Source organism: Poecilia reticulata, linkage group LG11, assembly GCF_000633615.1.
Source record: "Poecilia reticulata strain Guanapo linkage group LG11, Guppy_female_1.0+MT, whole genome shotgun sequence".
NCBI classification, from domain to species: domain Eukaryota; kingdom Metazoa; phylum Chordata; class Actinopteri; order Cyprinodontiformes; family Poeciliidae; genus Poecilia; species Poecilia reticulata.
Genome location: NC_024341.1, coordinates 27721000 through 27739861, shown reverse-complemented (window position 1 = coordinate 27739861; position 18862 = coordinate 27721000). Strand labels below are relative to the sequence as shown.

The following is an 18862-nucleotide window of genomic DNA, read 5'->3' as shown; positions in this document are numbered from 1 at the left end:
ATCCTGGCCAATATCCTGGTCTCAAACCTCCTGGCCATCATCATCCTCCTGGTCACCACGGCTGTGGACCTGAGACGAAGAAGAAAATAAATGAAAGCATGGAAGCCTTTAAGACCAGCTTGTTCTCCCTGGTCAGTAAGTTTGAGGTGGAACTCGCCCAAACTACCGAAAAGATCAACAAGAAAATGTTTCCCCTAAGAAAAAAACCCCACGGCCAGCTGATTAAAGACTCAGATCGCCTGAAGGATGACCTGGAGAGTCTATGGCAAGACTGGTTACTCCTAAGTCAGCAAAAGGTCGTCTGAATGGATTCAAATGGGTCATTATCAACATAAACAAAAGCATCTTATTTTTACTTTTAATAACTAAAACATATTGATGGAGACATATTTTTTCAAGTCAATATGATTTGTTTTGGTTTCTGTAAAATGTCTGTGGTCTTTACTGATCAAAATATAAGATTGAAATACAGAAACTCTTGTTTTTTTTCTTAAACTGTTTATTTAAAAGTTATTCAAGAGCAACTAAATTGTGCTTCTTCCTTTTTGTTCTCAGAGATATGTAAGTTTAGCAATACTTACATTCTCCCAAATATAGCTACAATAGAGCCTCGTGTATTACAATAACGTTCAGAAAAAGCAGCTTTATTCTCAAATAACTAAAGAAATTCTAGGTAATGACGTTCATACATTCAGGTATGACAGCAGATATAAAAAGCAGATAAAAACATGTTCATCACACAGGTAATATACTGCTCTGCCAGAAATCTGGCTTCTCTGTGGATCCAATTGCTGATATTAACAAAAAACATTTATTTTTTGTTCATCTTTGCATTACTGGCTAATTGTGTCACATTTTAAACAGGTATTTTACAACACTGCCTGATGATTTCACAGGTAATCCATTTTTATTATTACTAACCTGAATGAGGTGTTAATGCCTAAAAACCTTAGTCAAGGTTTATTTTAATGTCTGAATATTATTTATAAACAACTTTTTTATAGCTAACTGTAACCAAGTTATTTTACTGGCTAACTAAGTAGCTGTTTGACTTAGTTAGCCAGTAAAATAACCTGGCTAACCTGAAATAAAACTGCTAATTTCAAGTTCTTTTTGGGAAGATTGCGAACTTTTAAAAAACAAACCGACAAGTAAATATCCAATTATGACCAAGTAAATGTCAAAAGATACAGCTTTTCTTAACCAATAGCTAATCTTTCCAGCAGCTAACATTATTGAGTTCTTCAAGCCTAACAAAGCCGTTTTAGTGGCTAAAGAAACAAAATAATTTTCATCAGTAATCTTAAACGGTGTATTTTCGTCATATGTAAATAAATAAAATAAAATTTTCAAGTTAAAATTCCGACTTGATATAGCTAACTTTTCCAGTAGCTAATAATAACCTCTAGCCTTAGCCAAGCCGTTTTTGTACCTAAAACAACTAAATAATTTTCATCAGTAATCTTAAGCGGTGTATTTTCGTCATATGTAAATAAATAAAATAAAAATTTCAAGTTAAAATTCCGACTTGATATAGCTAACTTTTCCAGTAGCTAATAATAGCTTCTAGCCTTAGCCAAGCCGTTTTCGTACCTAAAACAACCAAATAATTTTCATATGTAACCGAATAAATTTATTTGACAGTTAGCCTTTCATATAATTCAGTGGCCGACGTAAACAGTTGTTTTTAGATTAGCCTACAGCTAGGTTCGCTAGGTGGCTAATCAAAACAAACAATTTATAGCCAACACTAAGTATATCTTGGTTCAAATGGCTGTTTTGAACCAAGTTATGATATACCTAAAGTATTTTTTTAATTTTACATGTTATTAAACTGTAAGGAAATTTGGATGGAATCATCAGCAGTTAACAGCAGTTTTTGTGTTTGGAAATGATTTATTAAGAGTTATTAGAACATCATAAACCAGAGACTTGTCTTGTAGGGTACATTCAACGAGTCATTTTAAATTTGTGTAGGTTATCTATAGAAACAGCAGTTGCAAAGAAAATTGATTAAATTTAGCCCTTAAAAATGCATTATGCAGTATTGGCACTGAAATCGTTTATTTTATTGACAGAATATCAGACATCATAATAAATTAAACATTTTAATATTTGAATACCAAGCTGATATCAATCTCAGGTGTGAAGCTGATCTAATTTACAATTAATCCATTCAGTCTACCTTTTTCTGACTCTGTGGGCTACACAAAACATGTTCATGATATTTTTTCCACAATATCCTTCTAAGATAATCATGTTTCCTCAATTCTACCAATTTTGAGCGGTTTTAGGGCCTCTGTCACTTTAAATCCATGCTGCTGCCGCGCCCGCCAAACGGCCACGCCAAAAACTTTAGGGTGACCTTGTTCTCCCTGGTTGTCCGCTTTGAGGCCAAACTTACCCACACTACCTATGACCTATGACCTCCCACTATGACCTCCCACTGTGCCCAGTCCTCTGTGGGAGGACTGGGCACAGAGTCAGAAAAAGGTAGACTGAATGGATTAATTGTAAACTAGATCAGCTTCACACCTGAGACTGAGGCAACATCTGCTTGGTATTTAAATGTTAAATGTTTATTTAATTATGATGTATATGATATTATTTCAATAAAATACAGAATCTCAGTGCCAATACTTTCATTGCCTGGTATTTATACCATTTTCTAAATTTTCTAAATACTTTTTAATGGCGAATGCTCTCAATACAAAGCTCTCTAATACAATGCTTATTCAATAAGAATGCGTGTTCACTACGCTTTCTGTAATAACAAACCATAATTGTTCATGTGAATTGACTATATTGTTCAGGACTAACCTAAATTTTGTTATGTTAGGAATTCAAATAACCAAGGATAGATGGGAAAAGTGTTTGCCAAAAACTGGACTGTTAGATGTATTTTATAAATGATGCTGATGAAATTTAAGTTAAAGGTTACCTGCTTAAACAAATATTCAACGTATTTAACAATTTTGTTCAAATTAGCCTTTAACATTGACTTAAAGTCGGCTATAAGACATTTTTGGCTAGATTAGCCTTTTAGCTAACCTAGCTTTGGTGGCTAACCTGAAAACAAACTGTGTTTATGTTGGCCACTATGAAATGTTTATGATCAAATTAAATGTTTTAGAATACATATCACAAAAAGAACTAGCGTTAAGGATATATATGAAAATGATTTCTGTTGCTTTAGCCCAGGGGTCCCCAAACTTTTTCCTGTGAGGGCCACATAACTTTTCCCTTCTCTGGTGGGGGGCCGGAGTCAGTTTGTAACAGAAAAAATGTTACACGGTTATCACCTGTGCTGCCGGAAATTATTGTGCGTTACTCAATTGATTTTTACCCAAAAACCGTTAGTGAAACGGTCACTGGGACTGACTAGTATATATTCCACTGAGGGAAAGTAACTTTAAACTTTCACATAAAGTTTTGAAGTATAAGCTGCTACTTACAGGCTTCGAAGAATTCGACCTGGAATGCGGCGTTCATAACAAACACGTGCTCTACCGCTAGCAAACAACCGCACTGATTAAATAACATAAAAGTCAAGCAGTTCCCCAAAAGTCCAACAGATGGCAGCAATGCGCCATGCAAAACAAAACACCCACAGTTTACAGGACACACTTCCTGCTAAAGAGCCCCCTGGTGGTTGAAGAAAAATCCACATATAAACTGGAAAATACAATATATGAAAAAAAATCTGAATGATCTCTGGTATTGTTCAGGGGGCCGGACCAAATGTGGAGGCGGGCCGGATCCGGCCCGCGGGCCGTAGTTTGGGGACCACTGCTTTAGCCACTAAAATGGTTTGATGAACTGGAAAAGTTAGCCATATCAAGTGTTACATTAAGATTAGCCATAACTACTGAATTTTACTTGGTCATGATTGGATATTTACCTTGTTGAAGGTTTGCTCTCAAAAAGTTTCCAATGTACCCAATAAGAACCAAAATGGGTAATAAAAAGACAGTTTAAGGTGACCCAATAAGCTCGTAAAAGAACTCGGTTAAACTAGCAACAAAAAGATTTTTCAGAAAGTTTACTCAGATGTGAAAATAAGTCCTGATTTAAGGGTTTTATTCACGAACATCTTCTTGAGGTTGCTAATTATAAAAATATATGTACTTTAAAATGTACTCAGAAATTATTAGCTTTTAAAAAGGTGTTTAAAATGAGCTAGTAATGCTAACTTTGACGTCTGGAAATTTCCCCAGGATAAACGATCAACTGAAGCGACGGCCACTGTTGTTTTCTGCTGTTTTGTATATTAGTTTATTTAGCATTAGCTCCAGATTTAGCTTGAGTAGCTTCCTTTGTAGTCCAGACTCCTTTGCAGTGAGAAGTGAAATATTTTATTTGATAAACTGTTAATAAATAAAATCAGATTCACTTGTGCGGCTTTAGTTTGCTGTCAGTCATGTTGTCTTGACAACATTCGCCACCCATTGTTGCTAGGAAACGGTAAAAAAAAAAACATTGATCATGTGACCAAATAGTCAGAAGCAAGGCGTCATTTCAACGAGTCTGTAAAGGTAGGAACCGCATTGGTAACGTTGTTAGACTTTTAATTTCAAATTTGATAAAAGTACAGTAGTTGTTTTATATCGTTTTCACTTTTAACAGTGAATCTTTTCTATCATAACTTTCATATGTAAGGTGTTTAGAGTCTAAACAGCAAATCTCACCGTTTTTACCAAATTCTGTAGCTTTCGGTGAACTTCTAAATCTGCTCCTTAGTCGCATCTTTTCGGGGTTGCTACTGCCTCTAGTGGCGTGGGGGTGGTAACACAATTAATATAAGTACGTTACTAAATCAGAAAACCGGAAAGTCTTTATTATTTATTATTAATTTTTCACTCTCTTAAGAATGTAGAGCTAATTAAATGATCTAAAGACCTTAAAGTGGTTCCAGTTTCTCTCGATGGCCAACCTGTTGAAACTGTGGCACATTTTAAATACTTTGGGTCGTTCATGGACAGTCAGATCAACTTTGCTGAAAACACTGACTATAGTTTGAAGACTCTACCTTTTAAGTCTACTTAAAAGCTAGAGTCTCTGAGAACAGTTCTTCAAACTATAGTCAGTGTTCTGTTGATGAACTGAACAAAAGTTCAGTTTTGTTCAGTTCATCAACAAAACTGATTAACTGAACTGGGTCAATCTAGTTGGGTCACCAACTAGAGTCTAGTTGGGTCACCAACTAGAGCCTAGTTGGTGACCCAACTAGGCTCTAGTTGAGCCTAGTTGGTGACCCAACTAGAGCCTAGTTGGTGACCCAACTAGTTTCTAGTTGGTGACCCAACTAGACTCTAGTTGGGTCACCAACTAGGCTCTAGTTGAGTCACCAACTAGAGTCTAGTTGGGTCACCAACTAGACTCTAGTTGAGTCACCAACTAGAAACTAGTTGGGTCACCAACTAGAAACTAGTTGGGTCACCAACTAGGCTCTAGTTGGGTCACCAACTAGAAACTAGTTGGGTCACCAACTAGGCTCTAGTTGGGTCACCAACTAGAAACTAGTTGGGTACCAACTAGGCTCTAGTTGGGATACCAACTAGAGCCTAGTTGGTGACCCAAACTAGTTGGGTCACCAACTAGAAACTAGTTGGGTCACCAACTAGGCTCTAGTTGGGTCACCAACTAGAAACTAGTTGGGTCACCCCTATGTCTTTAATTTGGGGGGAAAAAAATCATATTTCATTTATCACAACAGAAGGGTTCAGTACATATGAAACTGGTGGGTTTGGTACCTCAAGAACCACTGGTTTAGACAGTAGAAAATATTTTAAAGTTTGTTTCATATATCAATTGTGGTATGTATGACTTACTACACGAGGTCATAAACTGAACATAAAGGTGTATTTTATTACCTGTAGACACAAATAAAGTTAAAATGTTAACTTTGAGCCATTTGACCGACTTACAGGTAAAAACTATCAGACCAACTCCTGGCAGCTTGATGCAAAAGTGACGATAGTTACAAATATTATTTATTAGTTTAAGGTCAAAGTGCCATTGTCTGATTTGTATCGGTTAATTATCTGTAAATCTTCAGTTTTTTTTTATCATTTCAAGTTATTTCAGTGACCACAGGGCTTCTGGTTCATTAACAGAAACGCCCTAATCTCAGAGAAAGAAAAAATTCAATTATTTTGTGTTTGTGTGTTTTGATTTGCTTTAAACAAAATTGTAATTTACGGCTTTCTGGTGTTTCTACCTGATTACATTTCATCATATCTGTTTATTTTTAATCATCAACAGGGTTATTCATAAATTATCAGTGCGATAATCATTAGCCACCTAATAAAAGTTTTATAAATGAAGTCTGCAGCTGTTACGTCAAATCTGTGATGTGATATAGAAATGACCTTTGACCTTTTCCCTGCTGTGCTGTCAGTCAGCTGTAAAATACAGAGTTTTCTGTCAGAATGTGAAGCTTCAGCCACAAATTAAAGTCTGTATAAGTGAAGAAGGAGGAATTTCATTTTGTTTTGGAACCAGCTGGTGCTGAAGAGTTCGAAGAGTTCCTTCGTGGTTCTGACCCTGCTGCATGTTCAGAGTGCAACGTGGAGCCAAAACAACAAACACAGCAATAAAAGGTGACAACAGCACAGTCCGTGCTGGGAACTTCGGACGCAGGTCAGAAATCTTCCAGACATTTATTGGATCTCATCGGTGCCACCTGATCTGTATAAATACTCAGAGAAGGATTCGTTCGGCCTCACGGACGTCACAGATCTGAGGTGAGGCGAAGCCTTTTCATTCCTGCAGGAAGATTCACACTTTGGTTAACGTAGGAGGGATTCTGGTGTTACCTCGCAGAAGTTTAATCTGTCATTTTCCCAAAATCTCTTCTTGTGTCGCTCAATTTTCCAGCTTCCGGTCATCATGAGGGTGTTTGCAGTTATCCTCGCTCTTGCAGTCATCTCAGGTGAGTTCGGTTTTTCTCCAGGGGAATTAAAAATGATTGGGGTTAAAAAGTGGGAACCAACACTTTCATCTGGTTCAGGTCAGGTTAGTATTTCCTGAAAAGAAGAATGGTCGTTTGAAGGCTATTAAAAAAACTCTTAACAAACAGAAAAATCACAGTTTTCATTTATTTTTTGGCAGATTTGATGCATTTTCTGAAAACTGTTTAAGTTTTTCTGATTTTCGGGCTTTAAGAGAAACGTCTGCATTAATAAAGTCACATAGATTGAAAATAATTGTGCTGTTTACAATAAAAGTTTTATACCAGTTAATGAATCACATGAATATCAAGTTTCTGCATGCAGCTCCTTTAAAAATGTAAGAGTTTCTTATAGTCGAAGTTCTTCTTAGTCTGAATTTTTAGGGGATTTTTCACCTAAGATTATTGAAAAACCCAATTAAGATTCAAGATTTGATCAAATAACTGGAAATGAATGAATTACTTTGTTAAAATCTAGGACAGACTTTAGACACAGTTAATACTTTAAAACCATGTTAACAATAAGCAGAAAGAGCAGAACAGTAAAAAAATGTGTGAGCATTTTTTACCCCCAAAACAAACAGCAAAAGTTTTTACAGCAAATCATAACAAAGTCTTTGGGTTGATCTGAGAAACTACAAAACAAAAACAAGACAATCTTTAAAGAGGGAATTTGAAACTAAAGTATTGATTTTACCACGTTAATATTGATCCGATACTGATAACAACTTGGCGTCAATATTATCAATATTTTTGGATCGATTCGCCCAGCTTTGCTATTTGAAACACTGTAATAATTCAAAAGCAATGGTTGTTCAAAAATATACATTCTGACTCAATTTTAAAGGCTTGAGCAACAGAAGCATCAATAATGTAAGATTAAACAGCCTTTTGTTCCTTAAGTGCCTGGTGTCGCTAATTAGCAACATACCTAAATTTACAATAATGATAGGTGCAATGTTCATTATAATCTAAATAATTTACCACCTGAATGATTTTTTTTATACAATTGGATATCAATTCAGGGCTGCACAGTGGTGCAGTTGGTAGAGCTGTTGCCTTGCAGCAAGAAGGTTCTCGGTTCAATTCCCGGTCTTTCTGCATGGAGTCTCCATGTTCTCCCTGTGCATGGTGGGTTTTCTCCAGGTACTCCGGTTTCCTCCCACAGTCCAAAAACATGACTGTCAGGTTAATTGGCCTCTCCAAATTGCCCCTAGGTGTGAGTGTGTGTGTGCATGGTTGTGTGTCCTGTGTGTCTCTGTGTTGCCCTGCGACAGACTGGCGACCTGTCCAGGTGACCCCGCCTCTCGCCCGGAACGTTAGCTGGAGAGGCACCAGCACCTCCTGACCCCACTGAGGGACAAGGGTGTAAAGACAATGGACGGATGGATATCAATTGAGGCGATAAGGGGTTAAAAGGTGACAGATTAAGTTTCTTCTTTGTCCCTTCCAGGATCCGGTGCACGAAGCGTTCTCCAGGACGACTGGCAGGGCACGTGGGAGGTGACGGTGGAAAAGTTCAATGATTACATCACAGAGCTGAATTCCAGGGCTGATGGAGTGGTGAAGGACATCAGGAGCTCCCAGATCAGCCGAGAGCTCGAGTGAGTGATCAGCCTGTTCCAACTGAAGATCTTTGTTCAGGCCCAGGGAGGTAAAGGCTGCAGATGGTTCCGGGTCACGTTTGATCCCTAAAATGTGCAGTTCATTATTTAATGAGAAACTCAGTGGGACATTTATTAGTATTGTGATTTATTTACTTGTGTCCCTCCTCCGTACTCCTCAGGGTCACATCACTGTGATTCTGAAAATCGTCCCCACTCCGGGTCCCGGCCCCCACTTTGGGAACGTTACGAAGGAAAAACAGGAAAAATCAGAACTCCACTAAACAAATGGCAAAGATTAAATAACTGATAAAATGACAGAAAATACTCAGAATAGCCAAGAAAAAGCTACAAGTATAAAACTTTGATTAGAGGTTAAAATGTAATACTTTAGGTCAAGAATTATATTTATTTTATTTTACTTTTCAATAACTTTGATGTCGAGTCTAGGTTTAATTCATGTTCATTTCAATCTATATTTACTTTTCAGCTTTATTTCTGACCACGTGCTAGCAGCACCTAAATGCAAAGTCAGAAAAAATATTTTAAAACTGTCAAAACTGTAATGTAACAATTTGTTCTTTACCCAAAAAACCCAAAACTTTAGTTTGTTGAATAAACTTTTTATTTTTTGCATTTCAGCAACAAAAAGCACAACTACTATTACTTCTGGTTGCTAATTGATATTTTGAACTGTGTGCAAGACTCACTTTGTTTACATGTTTATCATTTAGATTTTTAGAATAACAAATTCCAACCAAACCTGTTGCAAGTTAGAAAACCTCTGAAATTTGCTTATTGTTTTGCTCGGAGTCAAAGCTAACAGCACTTAGCAACAAAAAGCCACTAATAGTACCGTATGCAGTGAAACAACAAAAAAATTTAGTAAATTTAGTGAAAAGAATTAGAATAAAAAAACATTGACAGAAGTGTAAATAAATTAACTATCGGAAATATCAGAGCATTTGATGCTTTTGGCAGCCATATTGGATTTTGAGGTCGGTTGAAGCCTAACAGTCCTGATGAATAACAAGTAGGTAAGAATCCAAGCTCTGAGAACCAGGCTCTTATTGTTATACAATTATATTTATTTAATAATATTACAATGTTTAGACCTTTTCTGAGCTGGTCGTACCTTTTTGCATTAATTTTTTTATTTTGCCAGTTGCAGTCCTCCATATTTTGATGCAGTAATTTACCAGTTGCTCTGTTAGATTCAGTGATGTTTCTAACTCCTCCTTTAAGCACAGAGTCTTCTGTTCGGCCTGTTCAGTCAGCTGAGTTCTTTCTGCTCACACTGTGCAAAACAGCACCCTGATCCAGGACAGCATGTCGGAGCTGGCCTTGTACCGGGACGACCTGCAGACCAAGCTGGCCCCCTACACCCAGGAGGCTGCAGAGCGCTTTGGGAAAGACCTGCAGCTGCTGGTGGACAGACTGCGTGGACACATGACCGACGCCCGCGGCCAGATGGAGAACTACCTGCAGGAGCTCCAGACCATGGTGGAGCAGAACACCGACGACGTCAAGGCCCGAGTGTCCACCTACACCCGGAAGCTGAAGAAACGCCTCCAGAAGGACACCCAGGAGATCCAGAGGTGAGAGACGGGCTGGACAGGCGGCAGCAGCGCAAACCTCACCAAGTTTAGGTCATAAATGAACTTTTACAGAAAATTCTTAAATATTTCATGTATTCACTGAACTTTAGAGAGCTTATTCTCCTTACTTTGGGTGGATTCTCTAGGAATAGAGAATCAAATGGGATATTAATTATGGAGCTAAATTGGGGCCATAAAGTTTGTTAAAAATTAAATTGAAAAACATTTTGAAACTGAAAAAAATGTTCCAACTACTTTTCAGTTTCAAATCTTGTTCTCAGTTTGGATGTTTTCTTTTTCTGAACAAAATTTATGGCCCCAATTTAGCTCCATAGTTTATAACTCAGTGTTAAAAACAATCTTTAATCAAGCTGGCCTTTTTTTTGTAAAAATAAAACATTATTTTCAGTTGCAGGTTTAAACTAACAGATTTTTGCCACATTTGCATCTTTGAAAAGCCTGAAGAACCAACAATGAAACAATGAAGAGCACAAAATAAAAGGATTTTGACCAGGTGTAGCCGTTTTGAAAAACACAGAGGAATTAAGAGATTTTTGACATTTCGAGTAAATGAACGTCCTTCGCCTGCTGCCAGCGGAACATTTTCAATCAGATGTTTGTTGATCCAAATAAAACCGTCTTGTTTTCCGCCGCAGACACGTTTCCGACTACATCGAGGAGCTGCAGAGCCGCGCCTCGGACAACGTGGAGAGCATGAAGACCAGACTGGACCCGTACTTCGCTCAGGTACGGGACAACGCCGAGGCCAAGATCACCACCCTGAACGAGCTGCTGAAGACGCAGGTGGACAGCGTGAGGGACCAGGTCCAGACCGCCGGCGAGGACCTGCGCTCCGCCCTGGGCGCCAAGATGGAGGAGCTGCGCAACTGGTTCGAGCCGTTTGTCTCCATGATCAGAGAAACCCTGTAAACTGGGCTCTGAAACCAGTTCATGTGGCAGAATTCACCAATAAAACCAGTTACACACCAGATGTTTGTCTCCTCAACGCAATTACTGTTAAAATGTTGAGATCTTCACAAATAAAAGCTCAGAAGAAAAAACTCCAAACCATCACGAGTCTGTTTTTGCTAAGATTGACATTTTATTTGCATTTTTCCAGAACTCAATCAGCAACTCGCATGTCAAAAAGGTTAATTTATGCAAAAATATATATATTCCTCCATCACCAAAACTTCTCCACAAACAGCAGTAGTTTAAAAATATTTATATTATAAAAATAAACTAAGCACTGCACATGGATGAACACAACTGTCTTTTACAAAATATGACAAAACAGAAAATGCTTGAAAAAGTGACAAATTTAAAATGTGAGAATTACGTAAAAACTACGATGTAAAAAATAAAATAACTGGCAGATATAAAACAAATCCATTAAAAAACAAAATAAATGTGAAATAAAAGTAGAATAATCCTTAATTTTTTTTTTCAATTTAAAAAATGAACTGAAAAAAAGGAATTTAGAAGAAACATAAATAACTACAAATTACAAAATAAAGTGACATAAAACCAAGTATCTAAAGCTTAAAATAAAATAAAAAATTGTTCTAAAACTATAAAACAAAAATATTTAAAGATCAAACACTGCAGATTGACATCAACATCAAACAAATGTTTAAAAGTAAAAAGCTAAAGAAAATGCAGTGATGAAAAACTTTTTCACAGAGACAAAAACATGTTTGTTTTTTTTAACTTTTTCATTTTAAAGGAACAAACAAACGTGTCTGTTGCTTCACAGCCAAAAGTTCAGGATTCCCTTTCTCCTGGTTCTGGTTCCGGTCCATCACATTCCTCTGGCGTGGTTGCGGTAATGTTCATGTAGAGTCGTGACGTCGGTGAAGGTTTGCATACAGATTGCACAGTTTTGCCGAAGCACCGTCGGTTCGTCCTCAGAGTCGCTGCTGTCGCTTGTCGTCAGACGTTTTTCAGGAATTAAAGATTTCACCAGGCGCTGGAGCTGAAGCTCCGCTGAGGTTGGGTTAGTTCCCGACTCCAGGTCCAAACCGATGTCAGGCGTATCCGAAACGACAGCGGGCGTCTCCGAAACGACGGCGAGTGTCTCCGAAACGACGGTGGGCGTCTCCGAAACGACGGTGGGCGTCTCCGAAACGACGGCGGGCGTCTCAGAAACGACAGCGGGCGTCTCTGAGGAGGCAGCGGGGACGACGTAGAGGCGGTCTGGATGAGGATACCTGAACAGGTCCTTCCTGTTGTTCACCAGCAGCCACCGTTTCGGCCCAGGCGAAGAGACGGCAACCGTTTGCGGGTTAGGAATGAAGGACAGGATGCTCTCCGGAGGACTTTCCGGCTTCCTCCCTGCGAAGGAGTGGCACACCTGATGGGCCTCCAGCAGATCGGTGCTGGAGAACCTGGCGGAGCATTTCCTGCAGGGGTAGGGAAACAGGAAGGGCTCCTCAACGCGCGCTGGCCGCGGCACACTCAGCCGCCGCCGATGAGCCTCTAGGTGAGCCTCCAGGGCGGAGTGGCCTGGAAAGGAGCGGCCGCACGGCAGACAGATGTGGGAGTGGGCCGCTTTATGGAGCAGCTTGTGCTTCCGCAGATTCCTCGGAGTGGAGAAGAGCTTCCCACAAGTGCTGCATTTCAAACCATCCGGCTGCCTGACTCGAGGCTCCAGCTGTGGTTTATTGCAGGAGAGACAAGCATTCGGCGTTTTGGGTGTGTGTTCCTGCAGGTGATCCATGTATGATCCCAGGAAGTGGAACTCCAGCTCGCAGCGGCTGCAGCGGAAAGCTCGCCGATGCGGCCGCCGTTTGTTTCCGAATCGACCACACCAGGATTGCAGGCTGAGTCTGGGAGGTTCAGGACTGAATGTTGGATTGGAGAAAACAAAGTTCAGATAAGAAACGTCAACATCAAAGTCTTCAATCACAGACGGGCCTGAGCCACCAGACAAGGGTGGAGGAATAAGCGCCTTCCCGTTGCGTTCTTCTTCAGGAATTGCCGATATTTTTCTTGGACTCACAGAGTCTCCCGTCTCCTTCCAGATGTCCTCCAGGGAACCTCGACAAGCCGCCTCTTCTCCGCTGGCTCTGCAGCAGACCGAGCAGTGCCGTCTGCTTCCAGCCGCCCGGCTGTACTCCTGCCTACAGACGTAACAGTGGTGAGGTTTTCCCATCGCGTGGGAATGTAAATGCAGAACGTAGTGGCACCAGCGGCGATGGATCTGCCGGCAGATCGGACATTTAAAAAACACTGGAGTGACAACTGTTGTATCGCCGGCTTCGGAGACGTGGAATCCATGGATCCTTCTTGGATTTCTGAAGGCTTTCCTGTCATGAATCCGTCGGTGGTTTTCAAATGCAGATTTCTTGGTGAACTCCCTGGAGCAAACCGGACACCTGAAGGTTTCCTCCTGGCCGGAAGCCAAGCGGGATCGTCTTCTTCTTCCCGGTTCTGCCTGGAGTCCCTCCACCTCGGCCAGATGGACCTTGAGGTGACGGATGAGTTTGGTTTTGTCCCTGAATGTTTCTTCGCAGATCGGGCAGTGAGTGGCTGGCGGCCCCCTGTGGAGCTTCGAATGCAGCTTCAGTTCAGGGAGCGTGGAGAAGCTCTTGGCGCAGATGGAGCATCCGTACGGTTTCCGGCCCGTGTGGAGCCGTTTATGGAGCGTCAGCGCTGAGATGTGGCGAAAAGAGCGCAAACAGAAAGAGCACTGGAGGTTTTTGTTCTTCTTCTTCTGGAGGTGATGAGAAATCTCAGATCCGGATGGAGCGTTTGTTGTCATCCGATTCTCCTGATTTTCTTGTTGGATGTTGAAGGTTTGGTCACAGGAACTGGAGACAGCCGGAACATCCCAGATTGAGCAGACCCGAGGTTTCTTTGCTTTTCTATGTCCAGACCAGTGTGTTCTGCTCCTCCGCCGTCTCTTCTGCCTGGTTTTTCCTGGAGCTGTTGATGAAGCAGATTCCTGAAACGGCTTCTCCGCCTCAGGCTCTTTATTAGAAGCTCCATTTTCCAACTTGATTGTAAAGACATTTGTCTTTCTTCCGTGTCCTGTGTTGGACGTTTCAGACATTCTTCCATCTTCAGAAGCTCCTGCATCCCTTTCATATGGATGATCATCAGATTCCTGGATTTTAGGTCTTGCTGAGTCTTTCTGAAATGATTGCATTTGTCCTTGTACCATGGAGAAAACTTTGCCAGAATCATCTTTGGGATCGGTTGGTACTCCTTCAGTCTGGAGCAGGTTCGTCTTTCCTGGTACTTCTGGAGTCGCTCTGGTTTCACTTCCTGATTCCTTTGTGTTGCTCTTATCCTGAAATGAAAACATCAGCTGGGATTTCTCCATCTTTGACTCTTTATTAGATCCCATCTCAATGAAAATTGGTTCCTCTTCCATCTTGATTGTAAAGTCATTTATCTTTCTTCTGCTCCTCACACTTGATGGTTTTCCATCCTCAGGACTTCCTGGATCTGGATGTCTTTCTTCAGATTCCAGTATTTTAAGTTCTGCTTTCAGGTTTTTCTTTAACACTCGTTTCCTTTTTGGTCCTGATTTCCTTCTTACGGTCTTCACTCTCAGGAAATCCTCTTTCAGAGCAGATGTTCCTTCGATCCGATCTGGTTCTGGAGTCGCTCCGGTGTGACCTCCTGAATCCTCTGGACTGTTTTCATCATGAGTTGATGGTTTTCCATCCTCATTAGCTCCAGGATCTTTTTCTTCTGGTTTTTCATCAGAATCCAGGATTTTAGCTCTAGTTGTAGAACGCTTTCTTAATATCCGCCTCTTTTTCCGTCCCTTTTTCATTTTCCTGGGCGCCATCTTTGACTTAGCGTTCAGAGAATCATCTTTCAGACCAGACGTTCCTTCGATCTGCAGCAGAATTATCCGATCTGGTTCTGGGGTCGCTCTGGTTTGACCTCCTGACCCCATCGAGCTGTTTCTGTCCTGATTTGATGGTTTTCCATTATCAGGAGTTCCTGGTGCTCCTTTCTTTGGATGTTCAGATCCCAGAGTGTTTGGTTCAGTTGCAGGACGTTTTCTTAACAACCGGCTTGTTTTTGGTCCCCTTCTCATTTCTGTTGGCACCATCTCCTGGAAATCATCGTTCAGATCAGACGTTCCTTCAGTCTGGAGCAGATTCATCTTTCCTTGAATGTCTGGAGTCGCTCTGGTTTCACTTCCTGATTCTGTCGTGTTGCTTTTGGCCTGAAATGTAGACATCATCTGGGAATTCTCGTTCCCAGACTCTTCCATCCCCATCAGACTGGGAGCTTCATCTTCCATTTTGATTGGAAGAACACTTTTCTTTCTTCTGTGCTTCACGCTTGATGGTTTTCCATCCTTAGCATTTCCTTCATCTGGATGTTTTCCATCAGATTCGAACATTTTTGTTCCGGTTGCAGAACGTTTTCTTAAGGTCCGCTTCTTTTTTGGTCTCGTTTTCATTTTTCTGGGCGCTGTCTTGGACTTAATGTCCAGAGAATCATCTTTTACATCAAACTTTTCTTCGATCTGTAGCAGATTAATCTGATTTGGAGTCACTCCAGTTTGACCTGTAGAATCCATTAAGCCTCTTTCATCCTGAATTGATGATTTTCCGCCATCAGGAGTTCCTGGATGTCCTTCTTGTGGCTGTTTTTCTTCTGATTCTAGGACTTTCGGTCCAGTTGCAGAACGTTTTCTTAACRTCCGCCTCTTTTTTCGTCCCCTTTTCATTTTTCTGGGCGCCATCTTGGATTTAGTCTGCAGAGAATCATCTTTCGGATCARAAATTCCTTCGATCCGGAGCAGATTGATCTGATTTGGTTCTGGAGTTGCTCCGGTTTGACCTCCTGACCCCATTAAGCTGCTTACATCTTGATTTGATGGTTTTCCGTCTTTAGGACTTTGTATTTCTGGATGTTTTCCATCAGATTCCTGGATTTTYGGTCCAGTTGCAGAACGTTTTCTTAACATCWGCYTCTTTTTTCGTCCCCTTTTCATTTTTCTGGGCGCCATCTTGGACTTAGTCTCCAGGAAATCATCTTTCGGATCAGAAATTCCTTCAAACTGCAGCAGATTYGTCTGATTTGGTTCTGTGAGTTCAGAAGTCATCAACTGAGATTTCTCCTTCTCAGTCTCTTTATCAGCTTCCAGTATTTCAATGATGTTGGAAATTTCATCTTCTATTCTGATTGGAAGAACGTTTTTCGTTCTGCCGCGCCTCACACCTGAGGATGGTTTTCCATTTTCAGGACTTCCTGGATCTCCTTCATCTGGATGTTTTTCATCAGATTCCAGGATTTTTGGTTCTGAAATTGAGTTTTTCTTTAATATTTGCCTCTTTTTTGGTCCTGTTTTCCTTCTTACAGTCCTCACCTCCAGAGAACCATCTGTCAGACCAGCTGTTCCTTCAGTCTGGAGCAAACTCATTACATTTGTTTCTGGAGTCGCTCCAGTTTCACTGCTTCCATCTTGAATTGATGTTTTTCCTTCCTCAGGAGTTCCTAGATCTACTTTATCTGGATGTTTTTCATCAGATTCCAGGACTTTTGGTTTCATTATTGAGTGTTTCTTTAATATCCGCCTCTTTTTTGGGCTCTTTTTCATTTTTCTAGGCGCCGTTTTGGACTTGACCYCCAGAGAATCATCTTTCAGAGAAGTTCCTTCGATTTGGAGCAGATTCATTTTTCCTCTTGTTTCTGGAGTCACTCTGGTTTCTGTCGTGTTGCTTTTATTCTGAAATGGAGACATCAGCTGGGATTTTTCGGTCTCATGGTCTTCCTTCTTGGTTGTAAAAACATTTTTCTGTCTTCCACGCCTCACGCTTGATGGTTTTCCATCCTCAGGGTTTCCTGGATCTCCTTCATTTGGATGTTTTACTTCAGATTCCAGGATTTTTGGTCCAGTTTTTATGTCCTTGTTTAGCGCTCGTCTTMTTTTTGGTCCTGTTTTCCTTCTTACGGTCCTTTTCCTCCTCATCCTCTCCTCTTCCTGTCGGTTTGAAGCCGAATTGGAAGCAGGAAGAGTTGGAAAACCCAATCTGTCTTTGTTTAACTCCACTGCCGACTCTTGTTTTGCATTTTTCCCTTTTCGTTTCACATTGCCAGGAGCAGTTTCACCGTTGGCGGACGGTCCGGTGGATTTTTTCTCACCTCTCTTGGTTTGTTTGGATTTTGTCCCATTTTCCGACTTCAGCTCATCTTTTCCCATTAACTCGGGGATGTTGCTGGCCTTACARGAAGCTTTCCTTCGGGAACCTTTCAGGTATCGGATCAACCATTCGTCAGCGGCTGAGCTTGTTTTGGCTCCCAAAGTGCAGGATCTCCTGATTTTCCCAAAATTCCAGCCTTCATCTGATTCATCCCAGTTGGTAAACTCTTGATTTTCCGTGGAAGGGTTTGCTGGCATTGCGTCAGTGGGAGGAAAATCGGGCCGGCTTGCGGGAGCTTCCCAAGCTGGTTGGGTCTTACTCTGGAAGTTTAAGKTTTGCTGCCGTATTTTTTTCTTCGGACCTTGACCTTTTGGCTTTGTCCAGCTCCGGATYGGATCTTCGTCCGGCTTCTGACTGAACGTTCCTCGCCTCTCATCCCAGTCCATCGTTTCCTCTTCAGCAGGAACGGTTTTGGKGCGTTTTTTTCCGGTTTCATTCTGGATGTTTGACATTTCAGCAGWTGGAATTTGATCCCAGATGGACATTTTGTTTGTTTTAGCTCCTCGTTTTTCCAGTTGTAATTTGGGAAACACATCCGGAGATGATGCTTCTTCTTCCRGTTTGGTTCGGWTTTCCTCTGGCAGAGGATCGCCTCCTGTTGGGAGCCGCTCGGCAGACGGATTTYTGCTCTTCCTGGGTTTCCTCCTGYTYTCCTGCGGTTCAGTTTCCTGTGCARCAGTATTCCCGGCAAAYCCTGACGAACCTACGTTCGCCTCAGAAGCAGTCGGAGTGATCTGGATCTGAGCCACAGGATCCATTTTCCTYTTCCGTTTTCCTCCAGGTGAGACGGACAGACTCTSTGGTTCTCTGATCCTTTTCCGACCAGCTTTCTTCCTGAGCTTGAGCTCAGGATCCTTTTCGGTTTCTGGTTTTTCCTCTTTGTTCTTCGGAGTAAAATCTGATCCCGWTCCTCCAGGAGTTTCATCCGTTTTCTCCCCAGCAGCTTTGGGAGCTTCAGTAGCTTTTTTCCTGCATCTCTCCGGTGGGATTTTTGTTTTTTCACTGTTGGACTCCGACCCGATTTCTCCAGAAAGATTCCTGGACGTGTCTGGATTCCCAGGAACTTTTTTCCCCTGTATGGACACGGAAATCTCCTCTTTTAGGTCCATCTCTTCCTGCAGACTCAGACTCTGGTTTTCCCGGTGATCCCAGCCTTTGGCTATGACCAGCAGCCTGGCCATCTTCATCAGCGTCTTCTTCTTGTACCTCCTGCCGTGTTTGTGTTTCTGCTGCTGCAGCATCTGGTGCAGAACCGAGCCATAGATGTTCTCCTGCCGACTTTTCGGATCCGGAAGCTGGGAATCCGTCTCGGGTTCGCAGGGAGGAGCTTTTCCTCCGRGATGGTCCAGGAAAACCGGATCTCCATGGGCGGAGTTTGGAGTTTCAGGACAGGAAGTGTCTCCTGTTGCTCCTGGTGAAGCAGGAAGTTCATCCAGAGGAAAAACTCGACCTGGGTTCATGACGCTGTTCTGCAGGTCCGACGCAKCCGTCCTCTGATCCACGGATTCTCCGCTCTGGAAACAGAAGCAAGAT

The 18862-nt window shown here is 41.4% G+C and overlaps 3 protein-coding genes across 4 annotated transcripts in view; 2 read left to right on the top strand and 1 right to left on the bottom strand.

Annotated features, from left to right (window-relative positions):
* The window catches only part of LOC103473018 (uncharacterized), a 2441-nt gene extending 1966 nt beyond the window's left edge, over window positions 1-475 (top strand). The window contains exon 4 of the mRNA XM_008422930.2: window positions 7-475. Within this exon, the coding sequence (XP_008421152.1) occupies window positions 7-305 (299 nt within the window). The 3' untranslated portion in view covers window positions 306-475. The remainder of the gene's footprint in view (window positions 1-6) is intronic.
* A 3965-nt stretch (window positions 476-4440) lies between these two features.
* On the top strand, window positions 4441-11222 carry apoea (apolipoprotein Ea). Its single transcript, XM_008422928.1, has 6 exons — window positions 4441-4535; window positions 6505-6746; window positions 6880-6934; window positions 8406-8556; window positions 9867-10154; window positions 10811-11222. The coding sequence occupies exons 3-6, from the start codon at window positions 6892-6894 to the stop codon at window positions 11082-11084; spliced, it is 756 nt and encodes a 251-aa protein (XP_008421150.1). The 5' UTR covers window positions 4441-4535; window positions 6505-6746; window positions 6880-6891; the 3' UTR covers window positions 11085-11222.
* Window positions 11223-11680: 458 nt separating this feature from the next.
* Window positions 11681-18862, bottom strand: part of LOC103473016 (uncharacterized) — a 9581-nt gene continuing 2399 nt past the window's right edge. For both annotated transcript variants that reach the window (XM_008422926.2, XM_008422927.2), the window contains exon 3: window positions 11681-18843. In XM_008422926.2, coding sequence (XP_008421148.1) covers window positions 11956-18843 — 6888 coding nt within the window. In that variant the 3' untranslated portion in view covers window positions 11681-11955. The remainder of the gene's footprint in view (window positions 18844-18862) is intronic.

Excerpts from the sequence above, each read along its gene's own strand:
- apoea (XM_008422928.1), top strand. The coding sequence starts at position 6,892 with ATGAGGGTGTTTGCAGTTATCCTCGCTCTTGCAGTCATCTCAG. Across the intron at positions 6,935-8,405 it reads CGCTCTTGCAGTCATCTCAG|GATCCGGTGCACGAAGCGTT; the intron begins GTGAGTTCGGTT and ends TGTCCCTTCCAG. Across the intron at positions 8,557-9,866 it reads CAGATCAGCCGAGAGCTCGA|CACCCTGATCCAGGACAGCA; the intron begins GTGAGTGATCAG and ends TGTGCAAAACAG.